The 21,083-nt window shown below is 38.5% G+C and overlaps 1 protein-coding gene across 5 annotated transcripts in view; it reads right to left on the reverse strand.

Moving 5' to 3' along the window:
• The window catches only part of ELMOD1 (ELMO domain containing 1), an 86,359-nt gene that overhangs the window by 42,183 nt on the left and 23,093 nt on the right, over positions 1-21,083 (reverse strand). For 4 of the 5 annotated variants that reach the window (XM_027563850.1, XM_027563851.1, XM_027563852.1 and 1 more), the window contains 4 exons: positions 18,300-18,391; positions 3,708-3,853; positions 3,542-3,570; positions 2,461-2,558 (listed from right to left, as the gene is read on the reverse strand). In XM_027563850.1, coding sequence (XP_027419651.1) covers positions 2,461-2,558; positions 3,542-3,570; positions 3,708-3,853; positions 18,300-18,316 — 290 coding nt within the window. In that variant the 5' untranslated portion in view covers positions 18,317-18,391. Of the gene's footprint in view, positions 1-2,460; positions 2,559-3,541; positions 3,571-3,707; positions 3,892-18,299; positions 18,392-21,083 lie in introns of those variants that run through there. The other variant, XM_027563853.1, reaches the window with a different exon arrangement.

A 21,083-nucleotide genomic window follows, 5' to 3' on the forward strand; every position in this document is an offset into this window, starting at 1 on the left:
TAAAATTCATATTCGGCTGTAAAATACAATCTATTGGGTCAGGGTCTAACCATAACCCTAAACGCTAACCCTAACCCTAATTTCTGCATTGTTGAAATTTGCCATTTGATATTGGAATACAGTCTTAAATAAATGTGGCCATGTTATACATCATTTTAATGCACATTTCTTGCTTTACGTTTTTTGCTAATGACTTATTAGATGCTTTTTATTTTAAATTTATTTGACACTGTGGAAATGATGTTTAGGCAAAAAGCAAATCTGAACAATTTTCTCATTCGAGTTTAAATGGATTGTAAAGCAATGGAGACAACTCACTGCATTTGGCCCAGGAACTGCTTATGAACATACAGTGCAGTGGTGGTTCAAGAAGTTTTGCAAAGAAGATGAGAGCCTTGGAACTGAGGAGCGCAATGGTCAGTCACTGGAAGCTGACAATGACCAACTGAGAGCAATCGTCGAAGCTGAACCTTTTAACACAAGAAGTTGGCGAAGAACTCAACATCAACCATTTTATGGTCATTCAGGATTTGAAGCAAATTGGAAAGGTGAATAAGCTCGATAAGTGGATACCTCATGAACTGACTGCAAATCAAAAACTGTCATTTTGAAGTGTTTTATTCTATGTAACAACAGCAAAGCTTTTCTTGATTGGATTGTGATGTGTCATGAAAGTGGATTTTATATGACAACTGGCAACAACCAGTTCAATGGCTGAACCAGAAGAAGCTACAAAGCACTTCTCACAGGCAAACTTGCATGAAAAAAAGGTCATGATCACTGTTTGACGGTCTGCTGCTGATCTGATCCACTACAGCTTTCTGAATCCCGGCGAAACCATTACATCTGAGAAGTATGCTCAGCAAACTGAAGATTTGCACCGAAAACCGCAATGCCTGCAACCAGCACTGGCCTACAGAAAGGGCCCAATTCTCCACGACCATGCCCAACCACATGTTGCACAACCAAGACTTCAAAAGTTGAACAAACTGGGCTACGAAGTTCTGCGTATCCACTATGTTCACCTGACCTCTCAAAGTACAACTACTACTTTTTCAAGCAACTCAACAACTTTTTGCAAGGAAAACGCTTCTACAATCAGCAGGAGGCAGAAAATGCTTTCCAAGGGTTTGTCAAATCCCAAAGCATGGGTTTGTATGCTACAGGAATAAACAAAAATTTCTCATTGGCAAAAATGTGTTGATTGTAATGGTTCCTATTTTGATTAATGAAGCTGTGTTTGAGCCCAGTTATAATGATTTAAAATTCACGGTCCAAAACCACAATTAAATACTACCTATAAAAGTTTTTTCTTCCTAAAGGAAATCAAAAGAATAGATGGTAAGGAAACACTTCTGAATGAAATATATAACTTTCATAAAAGAGACAGAAAAGATTTGCTATTAAATCTAACCCAATCTCTATAGGTCTAATATATCTCTCATGCCTAATTGTAATCTTAAATTTTAAATGAATTGCATTCTTACCACCATTTCAGAGAAATAAGTCAGTAGGTTTCAAAAAGACATTTACTATATAATTAAATCATATTTAATAAAGCTGAATAAGGGAAAGCAGCTAATTAGCTGAAGCATCTGCAGAAGAATGCTATGGATACCATGTGGAAATGGAGTTTTGTGATGAGCAATTAGCTAGTACCTGGAATCCCTCCAACATAAGAGACCTATGCTAAGTGCACCCTGAATGTAACATCTGAAGTTCTTAAGTATGCACATCTAAAAGACAATTTGACTGTTACCTACCTAAACTGTATCTGACTGTATCTGCATACAGAATTTATTCTACCCAATATCCTTAGACTAAAATTTTACAGAAAAATTCCTGTACCCAATGGAAAATATAAAGCTAATTTTAAATATCATGTACATTGCCAAATGCATTTTAATACTTCCAAGATAAGACAACTAATTACAAAATTCTAAAGTCTTCATATAAAAGTCATCTCTCCTCCCACACATGTCTGTCTTCTTCACAAGCAGGTAATAACTGTCTCCAAGATTAACAGTCTGTCATGAACTGAAGAAATATTCTTCATAGAGCAGAGTCAGCTCAGGCACATTTACAATTTGTACATTTACTGTTAATGTAAAACATAGGCAGCATATGGAGTGACTGTTGATGGATGGGCACCCTTTATTTCATCTTCTGATATCAAGGGCGTCCATCAGATTTCTTACATTCATTGCACCTCAAAGCATAAACATAAATCACAACAGAATTACAAAGTTGCTGCTATTTACAAAAATGAAAAAGGCATCTTTTTTCTTTATTTTTCACCTGAAAGTCAAAACATGCAGATAATTATCTGGGGCAGAGAAAGGAGAGAGAGAGAGAGAAAGCGTGTGTGAGAAAGTATTTAGAAACAGCATATTTAGAAATACTAAGTATGTGGCATGTGACTTCTGTTTTATATTTATAACATGATGAACATATTCTTACTGTGGATTTATGTCGGGGTTAATTTTTTTCAGTTCCATGATGTCGTCTATAGTTTTTTCAATAGCATCAGGATGAACACTCACTGAAGTCTGTAATAGCTAGAAAACAAGTTTAAATCAGTTCCCTTGTCATGAACACTAGTATCTTAAGTGGGGTCTAATTAAATTGGGGCTTCAAATATTTGTTTAAAGCTTAAAAACAAAAATTCATGTAGTCTTTAAATTCTAGTAAATTTGGTGTTTTTCTGAATAAGGTAATAAACATAAAACAAAAATACATAAGCTTGTTTTTTTTACCACTTCCATCTGTTTCAAGTTACTCACATAGAAATATTATATTTTCTTTTTCTCACTGAATACACATGGTTTCCATTGTTAATGAGTATATGTCTATGACTGTGTGAAGTACATAGGAGATACAGTCTTAAGGATGTCAAAGTTAAATATTCAAGAATCTTAAGAAACAAATTTTTCTTTCTTATGTGGGTGCTTAACTATGTGCTAGAAATGCTAGCATAGTGGCTTGGAAAATCTTGAGTATAAAGTTAAATGATTTGGATATTGAGGAAGTAGCAGAGAGATAACACTTCTCTTATTTCCATGGAATATTTATGATTTGAAATGAGATATAAAAAGGGATGAATTCAACAATGAAGTAATATGTGCAGCATAAATCTGTCTGGAAATTCATGAGTACCTGCTTTTAGATAAAAAGCACAGTGGTTTGTGATGGGAAAAAATTCTTTCTTCTCAGTTTGCCTTAGTATACATGTGCTCAGTCGCTCAGTTGTGTCCACCTCTTCGTGACCGCATGGACTGTAGCCTGCCAGGCTCCTCTGTCCATGGGATTTCCCAGGCAAGAATACTGGAGGGGGTTGCTATTTCTTTCTCCAGGGAATATTCCTGACCCAGGGATTGAACCTGGGTCTCCTGCATTGCAGGCAGACTCTCTACCATCTGAGCCACCAGGGAAGCCCATAGCCAGAGGTAAATTTTGTTTCTTAAAATTTTTACTTTTGGATGATTGGAGGTAAGCCTCCAAGTGAGAAGTTGCTGAAAAATACAGAAACAATTTTACCTACCTTACTTTTTGAATCTCTCAGTGATGTTTCTGGAAAAGAGATAATTTTAAAAGCTATTCAAATATTATCTTTTACAAGTGGTTTACAATTATTGTACTGAAATATAACACTGTATCTTCAATTACAGAAAGTCTACATTGTGCTTACTTCTTTGTTTCATGCTTACCAATTTTCATGGTTCTAGAAGCTCCAGGCTTGGTATTATAACAGATTCGTTGCAGTTCACATCTTCCAGTCAGTTTTCTCATTACAAATTTCAGGCAACGCCACAAAAATTTACAATAAAAAAACAGGCACACCTGGATCAGCATTCTGTCAAAAATAAAAGACAGCACTCTTCCAACAGAACTCTGGAAGAGAATAGAAAGCAGCCACCACCAGCAAGCAACAAGCCCAGAAGAAAACCAACCATTAGACTTCTTGGGTTCACACGCATATTTCATTATTTCAATCCCATGTTACTTTATTTGAGGTAGCTACAAAATCCATCATCAGGAGTGAAGCCCTAGGTCTGTAAGGACATACCTACTATGACAGCAAGCTCCAGAATGCCTATTCTAGTAAATTTGATACACCAACAGAGGGTGAAGCATGGGAATCCTTTCTTTTCCTACCTTTGGCTAAAAATATTTTTAAAACCAATCAGTACCTTGAATACAGAATCCTTGTGTTTTAGAAGCTGTCTCTCCTATAGCCATGGGGAAGAACATGCTATAGCAACCCTCATCTTCTGCCTCCATGAATAGCCTCTCAGCTCACTCTCGTAAATTTCCAGTTTTTCCTTGGTGCCTTTTTTGGCTGCTGTTTATTTCTTCCCTTGCTCCCATTTTTCTCCTTTCCTCTGCTTTTGTCTTGGTACTATTGTCCTCTTTAAGGCTCGATTGTGTGGCCACCTGTCTTTTCTGCTGACCAATCCCAATACTTCTTGGATGTGCCAGAATGCCTCCTTATCAGCTCACTGAACAAGCATGTTGACCTTTGGTTCTCCAACATTCTCTGATTTAAACTTTCCAAAATCTCCCCCTCTTGACAAGTTTGTTCCGGGCTCCTGCTAAACAAAGTTTTCTTCCTTGTACACCCTATCTCACTCCAATAAAGTATTGGAACTATACTTTAGGGGACAAACTATAAAATATATCGTCACCAATCATGTACTTATCCACAATGTCTCTGGCACATGTGAATTTGCATTTTATGGCAACTTTTAGTTTTTAATACAAGTCTACATATTTAATATGTGAATCTACATATTTACATATTTAATATGTAAGTCCACATATTTAGTTTTTAATATGTCTACTACTTCATGATACTGTTAGGAGTCTCAAATGACTCAGGCTATAGAGGTAAAGATTTATTATCCAGGAACTTGTATTCAACTCATCTTCTTTGAATACTAGAGTTTCCCTAGAAGGTAGAGTTGTTTTCCTAAAAGGCAGAATTATTTATAATACTTCTTATTGGTGTCATTTCTAAAAGATATTTTTCTCACATGTTCACTAATTTCCTCCAATTCTAACATAAGGTGATCCAGGGTCATTCAGATGAATTAGTGTAGTTAACTAATTAATTAGTGTAGTTAAGCCTCTGTGATGTGATGATTCCCTGATTTGAACAAATACCTTAATTGTGTTCCTTTGTTCAACTGCTCTGGCTCCAATACTTCGAACAGCTTAAGTTAAAAACAACAATTCCAACAAACTAACTTGTACAAAAGCATGAAGTTTATATCATATAAATGCAAAGGGAACAGAGGAAACATATAAGTAACCAAAACCGCTACACTAAAATATGAGAGAATCCTTTGTAGATAATAAAATTGGATTCTAGAGTACCTCATAACATAAAATATCCAAAGAACATGTATGGAATAATATATCTTTTCTTATAATAAATAAAACAAAAAATTTAATGATGATACACAAACAAGGAGAAACAGATTGGCAGGATATTCAACAAAAAGGTTAACAGAGGTTTGTCTGGGTAATGGAATTATGAGTAATTTTTACTTCCTTTTCTGGTTAAGTAATTTTCTTTTTTAATATGTATATATTATTTTAAGAAAAAAGAAAGTTATAACAGTGATCACCAAAAATCACTACAAACAAGTAGATATGAAATTTCTATATGAAGTCAGATTCTACTGAAAGACAAAAAAATGGATTTACTGTGTTGTGAAGTCTGCAATTCAACTGTTTTAGTCAAATATGTTCTAAGATCTGTTAAGATTTAGATTACCAGCTTCTAAAAAACGTAACCCTGAAAATAATTAATGGAACATTTTAATTAGATGAGTAAGAAATTATACACAACTTCAACTCGCTCTCTTGAAAAAATTTTCTATTTTTCCAACTATTGGATAGCTATGACAGAAGAAAAGATTGAGCAATATCCTTATTAACTGGTTATCAGCCAAATGGTAATGATATTAATAACTGGTTGGCATTAATCCTATTACTAAGTCAAAAATAAAGCTTTCCATGATATCTGCCCTTATGGTACCCATGTGCAACTTCCTGTAAAGTCTGTCTAGCATGTGGGCCGGCTGCTCAGATGAAGCCTCTTTTAAGTCTGTACATTAGGACTGCATAATAATCAGGTTCTTGTAGTACTAAATCTGCCTAGAGAAAAGATTCTAATTACTGTTTAAGGAGTATCTTTGTATTCACCCTATTTAGGTACAAGCCAATTAAGTTAAACTGCAGAAAATTTCCCCCATGCAAATTCTTCATCAGATCTATACAAAGATGTGGCTTGAGACCTAGAGGTGACCTTCTAGGTGGCAGGAAGCAGTCAGATGTAGAGAGGCTTATAGCCCATCTATGATTTCTCCCACTGGCCTCCTTGCATATGAGAAGAAAATGCTTGGGGAATTATTTTGCATCAGACAATCTTACACAAAAGGAGAGAAAAGATATCATGTTCTATGCATTTCTTTTTTTCAGTTCCCCTGAGGATATTCACACAGTCAAAGACAACAACATCTGGTGGAAACCCACAATGAGGGGTTAAAGATGATGTCTCATTTCTTAGGGCTCACTAGCTCTGTGAAGTACATCACAACTCTCTCATATAATCACAGGAAGAATATTACAAATCATGAAAGAGAAATGCTCCTTTCAGTTGTGAAAGTGTTAGTCACTCAGTTGTGTCTGACTCTGTGACCACATGGGCTGTAGTCTGTTAGACTCCTCTGTCCATTAATTCTCCAGGCAGCAATACTGGAGTAGGTATCCATTCCCTTTTCCAGGGGATCTTCCAGATCCAGAGATTGAACCTGGGTCTCCTGCATTACAGGCACTGACTTTTATACACTGCTTCCTTACCCTTTCATAATTTCTGGGCTGATAGTCCAATTATGTTATTTATCAATACTATCCAGGATATATTTTTATTTTTTCCCCTTGTTTTTCTAATTGGCCAACATGCCCATAAATATTTCATTAAGCAACCAGCTTGTTATGGTAGGCACTGTACTTTCTTTGTATGTGAGGTATTTTCCAGCCAATCATCAGATCAAACCATGTTTTGCCAGATACTATTTATTTTGCATTTAGATCATAAACCTAAGGCATGGTCAGAGAAGGAAACATCAGTGCTACCTCTTAATTTGGAAGTCTTATTTTGATGAGAACAAGTACCCAAGTTGCTTCCTCATGAAAGGACCAGATCAGCAAAACCTCCATATGAGCACCTCAGGATGGCTGTTCCTCATCATCAAATGCTACCTACCAGGAGATCATTCCTTAAATGTTTGAATCTATTTCAGTGTGTTAATTATAAAGTTTGTGGGAAAACTGCTTAAGGTCCAGAGAACAATAAAAATGATTAAATATTTGGGAAGAATGTTAAAGTCGTTTGTCATGTTTACCCTGAAAAGGAAGAAATTAAGAAGTGGATCTTTAAATGCTCTTAAGAGATCCAACCTTAAGAGATCTCCTACATTCTGAAGGAGATCAGCCCTGGGAAGGAATTCCTTCTTTGAAAGGAATGATGCTAAAGCTCAAACTCTAGTACTTTGGCCACCTCATGCGAAGAGTTGACTCATTGGAAAAGACTCTGATGCTGGGAGGGATTGGGGGCAGGAGAAGAAGGGGATGACAGAGGATGAGATGGCTGGATGGCATCACTGACTCGATGGACTTGAGTCTGAGTGAACTCTGGGAGTTGGTGATGGACAGGGAGGCCTGGTGTGCTGCGATTCATGGGGTTGCAAAGAGTTGGACATGACTGAGCAACTGAACTGAACTGAACTGAAGCTAATCAGTAGTTGGTTTAGGAAAAAAGAAAGAAAGGAAGGAGGGAGAAAGGGAGAAAGGTGTGTCCCTTTCCATTCTGTGTTTAGGAATAGGAACTTTTGGATTTATAGTACTTTTCCTTCTTTTAATTTTATCTCCTTTCTGACCGCATGCTTGGAATGAAGGCATCTCAAATATACCTGTGTGGCAGATCCCATTTGCTTTCTTTAATCCTATCCTTCTGTTCCTATTCTTAGAAGAATTACTGCCATATATTCTTTACCACCTGAACCCTATGTTCAGAGGGTTTAAAGCGCAGCTTGTTTTGTTATTTCCTAACTTGAATCATCAAACCAACAGTCTTAGTTTTATTTAGGAAGATAGTTTGATTTATTCTTCATAACACTATCCTTAGTTTTCTTAGTTCTTATGGAAGATTCTCAAATCACTACTATAAAGCTCTGCTATATTGTATAGGAACTTAACAATCAAATTCTCAAGACTAAAAAAAGAAAATACTGTCACATCTTCTGTTCTTTCATATGTGTGTGCTTTTGTGTGTGTGTGTGTTTGCCACGCTGCATGGCTTGCTGGATCATAGTTCTCTGCCCAGGAATTGAACCAAGGCCCACACTCAAAGCACAGAGTCCTAACCGCTGGCTTGTCAGGGAATTCCCACCATCTCCTATTTTTAACAACTATATGTACAGATAGCAGGTTTTTTGTGTTTGTTTCTCTTTTTTCAATCACAGCTTCTTGATCATGTTCCAAAAGGAGCTACTGCAGTTTCAAAGATGAATGCCTTGCTTAAGCACTGGAAGAATCTGATTTAACATAAGAGCTACTTATACAGTCTTATACAGGGCCCAGGGTTCATGTCCCTGTCCAGGAACAAAAATTGAATAAATACACAAGAGCTACTTACTCATATTCTATTTCCAACATTTTCTGTTACTGTTATTTACTAATATGCTGCAGAGTGAAGTTTATGGCTGAATTCACAGCAATGTCCTTCCATAAGGCAAAAATGATCACTTTTATCATTTAACATTCATCCCCTAGTTTGCACAAGAATAGCCACCCAATGTAAATTATTCAAACTGAATCCTATCTCTACCAAATAAAAGTGAGCTCCTGTCTCGTGCGTCTTTGTTAGGGGAATCCATTCAGCAGTGATAAGGCCTCGAAAACAGGAGATGTACCTAGGACCCTGTGGTCTCCTGTTTGTGGGGTGGGGGTGTGGGTACCTGTACACTACTCCATCATCTTAAATTTGTGACTCTGATATCTTCTTTTGGAACAGGAAGAGAAAAGTAGCTTATTTTGAACAGTTTCAATGAATTTGCTACTGAAAGTTAATTCTTGCTTGAAGGAATCCTATAATAAACAAGAAATACACTACTGGTGAGGAAAGACACATACAAAATAATCACAATTCTTGGATCAAAACAACTTTCTTAAATGAAATACTTTCATCTGAATGGCCATAAAGAACAGTAGACTACTGAATGTTTCCAACATCACATGTACTTTCTGAAATGACATTTTAAAAATTTTTAGTTGCTCTATTGAAGTTCCCAATTAGGAGCACTGGCAGTCAGTTGGAAATTAACTCATCAACAGGTATTTGGCCTAGTAAATGGGTCCTTCTAAATAATGAGAATCCATAGGAAAAGAGGCTCTGGAGGACTTGATACATGGATTAGAAATGTGAAATCATACAAATAAACCATTTGTGGGCCTCTAGAGAAACAAGATTATCTCCCTCACATTAAGCAGCAGTGAGGCAGTGGGCAGTGTGCAGCCCCTTGGATGGAATTCCATCATTCTTTTTTTTTTTTTTTTTTGGCCTTGTGGCATGTGGTATCTTAGTTGCCTGACCAGGGATGGAACCTGCATGCCCTGAAGTAGAAGCACAGCGTCCCAGCCACTGGACCAGCAAGGAGGTCCCTCTCCAGCTCTTTTCCATCATTCTTTATCTGAAAAGACATGCTGCCTTCTAAAATTAGTGGGTATAAATCTATCATGGATAGACATTATTCCAAATGCTATTGCTATAGTAAAGGGCACTATTTTTTAATTCTGGGACATTTTATATGAGGGATTAGGGAGCAATAGCTGACTGTGGTACGACTGAAATAATAATGGTTTATTCTTTTCCTTTCAAAGAAGAGAGACATAAGCTTCTCTTAAATTGCTAATGAGATCACTATTTAATTAAAAACAATTTTAAATCCATCCATTTTACAAGATTTATTTTTAAAATTCAGGTTTTTTTTCTATTTGGACAACATACTTACTAGTTTATTTATAAGAGAATCAGCAAACACATTATGCTTTGACATTTAGGAAGCATTTAGACAAGGGGACTGACCAAGATGGCAGAGTAGGAAGACTGCTTGCTCACCTCCTTCCATGGCACACCAAACTTGTAACTATTTACAGAGCAACAGTTGATAAGACCAGAAGACTAGCAGAAAAGATCTTCTACAACTAAAGATATAAAGAAGGAACCACAACAAGACAGGTAGGAGGGGTGGAGATGAGGCACAGTCAGACCCCTGGGTAGATGACCCACAAATGAGAGAACAATCACAACTGCAGAGGGTCTCCACATGGAGCAAAGAGGTCAAGCCCAACATTAGACTTCCCAGTCTGGGGATCCTGCACCAGGAAGATGATCACCAAAAGGTCAAGTTCTGAAGGCCAATCAGGGGACCCGGAGAGCGGTAGGAAAAAGACCTCACTGTTAAAGGGCACACACAAAATCTCACGGGGCTTCCCTGGTGGCTCAGGTAAAGAATCTGCCTGCTAATGCAGGAGATGCTGGTTTGATTTCTAGGTCTGGAAGATCTCCAAGAAGAAAATGGCAATCAGTCCAGTAAAGTTTCCATGGACAGAGGAGCCTGGTAGGCTACAGTCCATGGAATCCCAAAGAGTCAGACATGACTGAGTGACTCAACAACAACACAAAATCTCACACGCTCTGGCAACCAGGGCAGAAGCAGTCATTTGAAAGGAGCCTGGGTCAGACCTACCTGCTGATCTTGGAGAGCCTTTTGGAGAGGCAGGAGGCAACTGGAGCTCACCCTGGGGACACAGACACTGGCAGCAGCCATTGTGGGGAGTGTGTCCTACCATAGGGACATGTGTGCTGGCAAGTGACATTTTAGAATCCTCCCTGGAACTTATTAGCTCTGGGACCTGGCCCTACCCACCGGCCTGTCAGCACCAGTACTGGGATGCCTTAGGCTAAGCAATCAGCTGGGTAGGAACACGGTCCCATCTACCAACAGGACTACTGCCTTAAGACCCCTGCCCACTAGAGGGCCCAGGACCTGGCCCCACACACCAGGGCACCAGCACTAGCCCTAGGACCCCAGGGCCTCAGCCCTGTCCACCAGCATGCTGACACCAGCTTCAGGACCCTGGGTCCTACAGCCTGAGACCCCAGGACCAGGGCTCACCCACCAGGAGACAGACACCACTTCCAGGACCACGGCAGTACCCCCACAGCCTAACATGTCACAACCCAGCCTATCCAACAGCAGGCCAACACCAGTTCTAAGACCTCTGAGCCAGGCACCCTAGGATCCAGCCCCTAGATCACTAGTGGGATTATACAAGCTTTGGGACACCCCAGACCCTGCAGCCAGCTGTGTCAGGAGTTGGCCTCACCCAGCAACACACAAGACACCACCCTACATCAGCTCCAGGACCCCCAGGGCTATGCAGCCGGAGAACCCAGAACCTGGCTCTGCCTACCCCAGGCTGATAGGATACCAGTTCTGAGACATTTTGAACACCTCAGCCAGTCATTGTGGGATCCAGCCCACTCACCAATGAGCTGAAACTATCTGGGGACACTCCAGGCCCTGCAGTGGGCCATATAATGAACAGGCTCCGGCCATCAGCAGACCAACATTTGATCAAACACCCCCAGCCCCACAAACACTTGTCCTGGATCCCAGGTCAACCCACAGGAGGGCCAACACTAGCCTCTGGAATCCCCAAAGTGCTATCTTGTGACCCATCCCTGCCACCAGCTGCCAGCAGCTTCTGCACAAAGCAGGCTTTGCAACCAACTGACCAAGGCAGGGGTAGGGGTGAGAGGTAAGAATAGCCATGCCTACCAGACCATCTACAGTATTCAGCCCACTGCAGTAGAAGGTAGAGAAGTAAATGGCAACCCACTCCAGTACTCTTGCCTGGAAAATTCCATGGATGGAGGAGCCTCGTAGGCTATGGTCCATGGGGTCACAAAGAGTCGGATGCAACTGTGTGACTTCACTTTCTTTCTTTCTATAGTTCCTTTTGGGGAAGGAAATGGCAACCCACTCTGATGTTCTTGCCTGGAGAATCCTATGGATGGAGGGGCTGGTGGGCTACAGTCTATGGGGTTGCAAAGAATCAGACACGACTAAGCAACTAACACACACACAGTATAAGGATGCATGTAGTCCACATAGGGGGCACCCCAAGAGCACTGAGCTCTGGTAATAAGAGGTGAGTGTACTGCTGGGATACATAAGACATCACCTATGAAAGACCAGTTCTCCAAGGTCAGAAAACAAAACAAACCTTCCAAATACATGGAAATAAAAACAGCAGAAACTGGAGCCTATTATACAGAGTCAAGTAAGCCAGAAAGAAAAACACCAATACAGTATACTAACACATATATATAGAATTTAGAAAGATGGTAACGATAACCCTGTATGCCAAGACAGCAAAAGAGACACAGATGTATAGAACAGTCTTTTGGACTCTGTGGGAGAGGGAGAGGGAGGGATGATTTGGAAGAATGGCATTGAAACATGTATATTATCATATGTGAAACAAATCGCCAGTACAGGTTCGAGGCATGAGACAGGGTGCTCAGGGCTGGTGCACTGGGATGACTCAGAGGGATGGGATGGGGAGGGTGGGAGGGGGATTCAGGATGGGGAACACATGTACACCTGTGGCGGATTCATGTCAATGTATGGCAAAACCACCACAATATTGTAAAGTAATTAGCCTTCAATTAAAACAAATAAATTTATATTAAAAAAATAAAAATAAAAACAGCAAATCAAGCAAAATGAGATGGCAGAAAAACATCTTCCAAAGGAACAAGATAAAACCCCAGAAGAACTAGGTGAAGTAGAGATAGACAATCTACCTGATAAAGAGGTAAAGTTAATGACTTAAAGATGTGCAAAGAACTTGGCAGAAGATTGGATGAACAGAGTAAGAAATTAGAATTTTTTAATAAAGATTTAGAAAATATTAAGAAGAACCAAACAGAGATGAAGAATACAATAATTGAAATAAGAAATACTCTAGAAAGAATCAACAGTAGCTTAGATGAGGGAGAAGGCAATGGCACCCCACTCCAGTACTCTTGCTTGGGAAATCCCATGGACGGAGGAGCCTGGTGGGCTACAGTCCATGGGGGTCACGAAGAGTTGGACACAACTGAGGGACTTCACTTTCCCTTTTCACTTTCATGCACTGGAGAAGGAAATGGCAACCCACTCCAGTATTCTTGCCTGGAGAATCCCAGGGACGGGAGCCTGGTGAGCTGCCGTCTATGGGGTTGCACAGAGTCAGACACGACTGACGTGACTTAGCAGCAGCAGCAGCAACTTAGATGAGACACAGGAACAAATCAGTGAGCTGGAAACACAGTAGTGGAAATCACTGAAGCTAAACAGAGAAGAAAAACAAATGAGGCCAGTTTAAGAGATCTCTGCGACCACATCAAGTATACTAACATTCACATTACATGGGTCCCAGAAAGAGAAAAGAGAGAAAGGGACAGAGCATATATCTGAAGACCTAAGAGTTGAAAAAGTCCCTAACCTGGGAAAGCAAACAGACAGGGCAGGAGAACTAATATTGTAGGTTCAAAAAACATGTCATGGCAAGCTCTGATGAGATCACATATAGGAAACTGCCTAGAAAACTATTCAGGTTAACATATTCCAATAAGGGTATGGATACTTTGTTTTAATACAGGAAACAAAATAATTTGAAATATATATGTGTAAACGTGTGTACCTCTGTATGGGTCTATATATAATATATACACATACATAGATATATATATGTATGTATGTATACATGTGTATATTTATGTATGTATATACACATGTGGTGTGTATGCATGTGTCCTAAAAAAAAAAACAGAAAACTATGGCTAAAAGTACCAGTCTACAATGAGAGAGGTATTCGGGTGCACCATAAATCTACCATTTTTTCAGGACTTTGCTTCAACATCCAAAAAATATGCTCAGTTAAAGTCTCAAGTGAGGCTAATCAAATTCTGGAAGAATTACATGAACCTGTACCTTCAGCCCAGCAAAAGCAGTGGAAATTAGTTGGTGCTGAATGGAAATGCTACCCAATTAAATAGGAAAGTGTCTGAAGTCTGACTTCAAACCTACCCTCAATACTGTGTGACTGTGCACAAGCTACTCATAATGGAAGGAATGGACTAGATATCTGGCTCTAAGATAAAGTTAGACATATGTTTCAAGGAAAAAAGTTTTTTTTTTTTTTTGGTCCGACATCTTTTTCTATAAGGGCTTCCCTAGTGGCTCAAACAGTAAAGAATCCACCTGCAATGCAGGAGACCCAGGTTCGATCCCAGGTTGGGAAGATCCCCTGGAGAAGGAAATGGCAACCAACTCTAGCATTCTTGCCTGGAGAATTCCATGGACAGAGGAGCCTGGTGGGCTACAGTCCATGGTGTCACAAAAGAGTCGGACACGACTGAGTGACTAACTTTCACTTTCAGGTTCATCTTTTTCTTTAAGGTCCATATTATTTCTTGGTGAAAGTGTTACCATGCTTCTGGGCTGTTTTATGCCATGCTTCCAAAGGTGTCCAAGAACTGCCCCCCAAATTTATCTTTGCACCTTATCTTGTACTCATCCTAAAAAGGATTTACAGCCAATAAGCCTTGACCACTTGATGCTTGTGGCAGCTGGTCATACTTTCTTAGGCTTTGCTCATAGCACCTTCTCCATCTATTACATCCTCTATCTCTTTCCTTCAACATCAACTCAGTGAAGCCTTCCCTGAATATTCCTGTCACAAAATAGCTGCAGCATGTCACCAATCACATTCCTTCTTACATCTTAATTTTGTAAGTGTGGCTTTATCTCGTTACCAAGTGGTATGCTACTTTAGAGAAGAGGCCACCTCATATTCACTTTTGTATCACACAGAACACCTCACAACAGGTATACAGTAAGGGAGTAACATGATACAGATATTAAGAGAAAAAAACTTTGACGTCAGATAGGCGTGCATTCAATATCTGTGTGCTTTGCATGAGTTTTTTTTAACTTTGTTGTTAAACTTTTTGCCCCGTGCTATAAAGTGAAGTATTAATTCCTCTTTTATTACAGTTGTTATGAAGAGAAAATAAAAGTTAAAATGTGGCATAGTACTAGAATTATTAGTAGTACTAAATGTTACTAATTCAATCAGTGGATGAAGATATTAATCAAGTGTGAATGACTTCTAAAACTCCATTTACAGATATTTTTGTGAACTGGAAGCCTGTATCTATTAATCATAGCAGGGAAATACTGTTTCTCCCTCTATTGTTTCATAGCCAGTACAAGTCTGCTCTATATCTCAGTTTCTCCCATGGAGGTTTGAGGTTGGCAGATGTTTTCACTTTCCTCTCTTCTGCTTAAGGAAGGAAAGTAACCAGTAAGGTCCATGCCAAGAAACTGAGATCTTGAGGCTGAAATAGCTGGAAGCAATTATTTATATGGGGTGACTCCTAATATCTCCTTTATTAGAAAAATTCAAAATTAATAATGTTCCAGTGACCTTAAATGTATATAATCTCAATAACTAAATTCTAGTAAAGGAAAAGATCTTGATATAAGTGTTAGGTCCTCTCTGTTATAAACATCAATTGAATTGAAATTAATGAAATATATTAAATAAACTAAACTCTAAGCTTCAGTTCTATTTTGGACTCAAAAAGTGTCCCCTCTTTCTGATCACACATAGACACACTTTCTTCTCAGTTTTATCCCGTGTTTTTTTTTAATGCAGATCATGGCTAAAGTCATACTGGGTGACTATGGGGTACTTATCCAATATCCCATATCTAATGTCAACTTAAAACACATCCTTCATCTGGGTGTATTAATCCTATAGCATTTATTTCTAATATCTCATGTCATGTTTTTCCTATTCCCTTAAGCTTTGAGTAGTTACACCATTAACATATGTGATGGTAGCAGGTAGTCAGAGAGAAGAGTGTGGGCTCCATGTACCTTAAATGTGGATTAAAACTCATTTTTTTCCCACACTTGGTTTCTTTAAGATTAACTTCATTTCTTCTGAGGCTGTACATGACCTCAGAAATTGCTCATTCTAGAGTAATTCAGAAGTAGACAGATTAATCACTCTGTGGGCTTTTAAATGATGCCAATTCTCCTCAGTGAAAGTCAACTCCTTATTCTGCATAATATATTTGCTGAGCTCAGGAATTAACACATGATTTGTTCAAGTTATATTTATGTAACTATCTCTTTAGTTCCAATGTAAAGATTGCCAAATTGTCCAGCATCTGTAGGAACGGACCACAGGGAACAGAAGGCAATCTAAATTACCTGATAGGGCCTGTGATGCAGGATTCTTGCTTCTTGCCCTCTTATTCCTCCAAATCCCACAAACATTAACATATAATGAATACACACAAGTTATAACTTAATAAGAATTAAAAACAAAAATTAAAGTCAAAAGCAATAATTAACTAAGAAGAAATGATGATTGAGTTTCCTTTTGTTATTTCAAAACTAAGGATTAACGAGAAAATCCTCATTTCTTTCTTGATGTGCAGCTTATTTTCCTAGCTTCAGTTTCAATGTTAAGTAATGTTTATACAACAAATGTGCCAAGTTAAAAGAGAACAATTTGTATGAGAACACATAACTGATAGGGATATGCCAGTTCCATCACCCTTGGTGCTGCTCTGTGTGAAATTAGAGTGGTAGATTTCCCACTGTATCGGTTTTAAATCATAAAATACAAATTAATATTAAAAATATAATCTCTATACCTATGCAACTTAACATAATCTAACAGAAACAAATGCTATTTCTCTTTAAATGGCTGGTTTTGAGGCCACTCAGGTTTTTTTTAAAACAAATAAAACATTGAAGAAGAAATTCAGTAGTTCAAGGCTTGGTACACACTTCACCACTACCACCCCCCGCTTTACAAAAGGAACTCCTAATCTTCAACCAGTATTAAAGCTCTCTGTTAATATGATTCTACAACTAAAAAACACCACATTTACATTCAAGGGAGATTTATAGTTACTAATTTTTCATGAATGTGTAAACAGATAGGTTAATTGCCATGGCAACCAAAAATGTATGAGTTAAATACTTTGATGGTAAATGTCCCAGTGATTTTTCAAATACTATCTTTTTACACATCTCAAATAAACAGGTTGAGGAACATTCTGTACAACAAAGTAAATGCTAATGTATGTAAATAATTTAGTTCTAACCTTCTGAGAGGTTTTCACAATTCTAAGATTGGATAAACACCAGTAGCCAACCAAAACATAGTGAATTCCACACAAATAATTTAGGTGCTCCAGAAATAACAATGCAATGAAAACCAGTGGGAAAAAGAAAATCTTAAATTGCATCTACTGAAAGAATTAAATCATTTCCTAAAAGAAATAAGCCAACTAATTATTTTCTTAGAGAAAATAGCCAGAACAAGGGATAAGAATATGAAATATAGGTAGGTCACCATCTTGCAGGAAAGAAACTCAATATTGTAGAGGGTGTGTTTTATTTTCTAACATTCAGGACCAAATTAACTTTATTTTGTCATATTTTAATTTAATGTAAAATTTCTCTGAGCATTTTATTTATAGAACTGTGAATGACAGTCAATACTCTTAAAAATAATTATGACTATATGTCCAACTAAATAGCTTTCAAAACAAAACAAGATCATTCTAAAATACACAAACATATATGGCACCCTATACAGCATAATATTCAGGGAACCAAAAATTAGTGCAGATCTCAGAGGCATCACTGAGGCAGGCAAAGCAAAAGCTTAGAATATATATTTTTCTCCAAAAATGAAGATTTGAAAATGCTTGTATGGATTGGCCGGCCAACCAAAATCTATATTTAAAATTACTTTTTTCAAAGAAAAAGATTCTATACAAATTATACTGATTCCTTGACTACTAATTCCTCAAACCTAAACCATCGAAGTATACCTGCCCCATGCTTTTGTGCCTATATTCTCTTGTGATCTCCTATTTGCAAGTATTCTCTCCTAGCATCAGTATGCATATAAAGTTGGCAGAAGGAACTCTATGGCCAAATCATTCTTAGCCAAAACAATGCTATTACATGCAATCCAAAGAGACCTTCTTATAGGATCACAAATGGTGTACAGAAATACTATACTAATTGTTAAGGAAGTCTCTCCATTTCATAAGGCTCATCCAGGAAACCATTAATACTCACCTCAAGAAGTGCTTCATTGTGACTATTTTGATTATCCAGATGTTATACAAACTGGTCGTAAGTGTCTCCAAATTTGCCTTTGTCAAAGTAAACTGTGGGAAGAAATTAGATATATTTACTGTTAATGGGGCTAGAAAAATCAAATTTCTGCTAATCTTAGTAAGCAGATAAGGTGCTATGTACCCAAAACTTTTAACAACCAAACTGACCACACAGCAATGTAATTCAATAGGTGGAGATTAAAGCTAAAGCCTTTCACTTTATAATTACACAATATCTTTCAAGTCGCTTGCTGGAGAAATTGTTAGTTTCAAGAGCAATCTCTTCAAAAGTAAACTTTTCATCTATTTTGGATACTGTTCCTATATCTTGAAGAATAGTATTTATATGAAAGATAAAAATGAAGAACCAATAAATTAACTATTCTGATTTCCAGATATCAGATGGTCTTCAATCTGGCAGCCTCAGCCTTTCAGAAGTATAACTCAAAAAATAACTAGAAGCAACTGGTGATGTTTTTTAAGCTAAAAAAAAAAAAAAAAGCTGATAAAAAGCAAGTACTCGAAACAAATGAATAATATGTTCCTAGCCGAGTGCCGAAGAATTGATGCTTTTGAACTGCGGTGTTGGAGAAGACTCTTGAGAGTCCCTTGGACTGCAAGGAGATCCAACCAGTCCATTCTAAAGGTGATCAGCCCTGGGTGTTCTTTGGAAGGAATGATGCTAAAGCTGAAACTCCAGTACTTTGGCCACCTCATGCGAAGAGTTGACTCACTGGAAAAGACTCTGATGCTGGTAGGGACTGGGGGCAGGAGGAAAAGGGGACGGCAGAGGATGAGATGGCTGGATGGCATCACTGACTCGATGGATGTGAGTCGGAGTGAACTCTGGGAGTTGGTGATGGACAGGGAGGCCTGGCGTGCTGCGACTCATGGGGTCACAGAGAGTCGGACACAACTGAACTGAACTGAACCCCATCTCTGGAGGGCACTCTAAATAAAATGGTGAAATTATATATTTCTTTCATGCATGTCAGTTTACAACACACTTTCACAAAATGCACAATATCAAGGTAATGGTCTTCTTCCAACAAGGAAGGACATCAGCAGCTGCCTACAAAGCAGTAAATTGGGATGAGGCAATGGCACCCCACTCCAGTACTTTTGCCTGGAAAATCCCATGGACGGAGGAGCCTGGTGGGCTGCAGTCCATGGGGTTGCTAGAGTCGGACACGACTGAGCGACTTCACTTTCACTTTTCACTTTCACGCATTGGAGAAATGGCAACCCACTCCAGTGTTCTTGCCTGGAGAATCCCAAGGACAGGGGAGCCTGGTAGGCTGCTGTCTATAGGGTCGCACAGAGTTGGACACGACTGAAGTGACTTAGCAGCATGAAGAAACATATAGAGAAGAGAGAGTGGCTGAGAGCAACAGCAGAATGAAGTTACTTCAATAAGAGAAAGAAAAACAACACTAGTTGCAACAAAGACAAGGCAAGAAACTAAATGTGTGGACAAGTGGCTTTCAGTAGAGACACAATTACCAACTAAAACAGCCTAGGAATGTGGAAACTCAGCCTAAACAAAAGCCAGTCTCTTCTCAAGTTGAAGTATAGATGATTTACAATATTACATAAGTTTCAGATGTACAACATAGTGATTCATAATTTTTAAAGGTTATATCCCATTTATATTTATTGTAAAATATTCAATATATTCCCTGTTCTGTACAATATATCCTTATAGCTTCTTTGTTATATACATAGTGCTGCTGCTGCTGCTGCTAAGTCGCTTCAGTCGTGTCCGACTCTGTGGGACCCCATAGACGGCAGCCTACCAGGCTCCCCCGTCCCTGGGATTCTCCAGGCAAGAATACTGGAGTGGGTTGCCATTTCCTTCTCCAATGCATGAAAGTGAAAAGTCAAAGTGAAGTCGCTTAGTTGTGCCCGACTCTTCTCGACCCCATGGACTGCAACCTACCAGGCTCCTCCGCCCATGGGATTTTCCAGGCAAGAGTCCTGGAGTGGGGTGCCATTGCCTTCTCTGATATACATAGTCGTTTATATTAATCTCTCTTAATCTCCTACTTTTCTCTTGTTCTTCCCTCATCCCTCTCCCCACAGGTAACCATTAGTATGTTCTCTATATCTGAATATGTTTCTTTTTTGTTCTATTTACTAGTTGGTTTTATTTTTTATGTTCCATATATAAGAAATATCATGCAGTATGGTATTCACTTATTTCACTTAGCATAACACCCTCCAAGTTGCAAATAGCAAAATTCTGTTCATTTTTATGGCTGAGTAGTATTCCATTGTGTATATATACCACATCCTTTTTTACCCACTCATCTGTTGATGGACACTTTGGTTGCTTCCATATATTGGCAACTGTAAATAATGCTGCTATGATATTGAGTGCATATATCTTTACAAATTATTGCTTTCATATCTTTTGGGAACATACTCTGGAGTGGAATTGCTGGGTCATATGGTAGTAATATTTTTAGTTTTTAAAGAATGCTCCATATTGTTTTTCACAGTTGCTATACCAATTTACATTCCCATCAATAGTAGATAAGATTTACCTCTTCTCCACACTCATGCCAGCATTTACTGGTTGTAAACTTTTTGATAATGGCCATTCTGACCAGTTTGAGGTGATAGTTCATTGGTTTTGATTTGTATTTCATGAATAACTAGCAATATTGAACATCTTTTCATGTGTTTTTGGCCATCTGTATGTCTTCTCTGGAGAAATGTTTATTTAGATCATCTGCCCATT

Source organism: Bos indicus x Bos taurus, chromosome 15 (assembly GCF_003369695.1).
Source record: "Bos indicus x Bos taurus breed Angus x Brahman F1 hybrid chromosome 15, Bos_hybrid_MaternalHap_v2.0, whole genome shotgun sequence".
Lineage (NCBI taxonomy): Eukaryota > Metazoa > Chordata > Mammalia > Artiodactyla > Bovidae > Bos > Bos indicus x Bos taurus.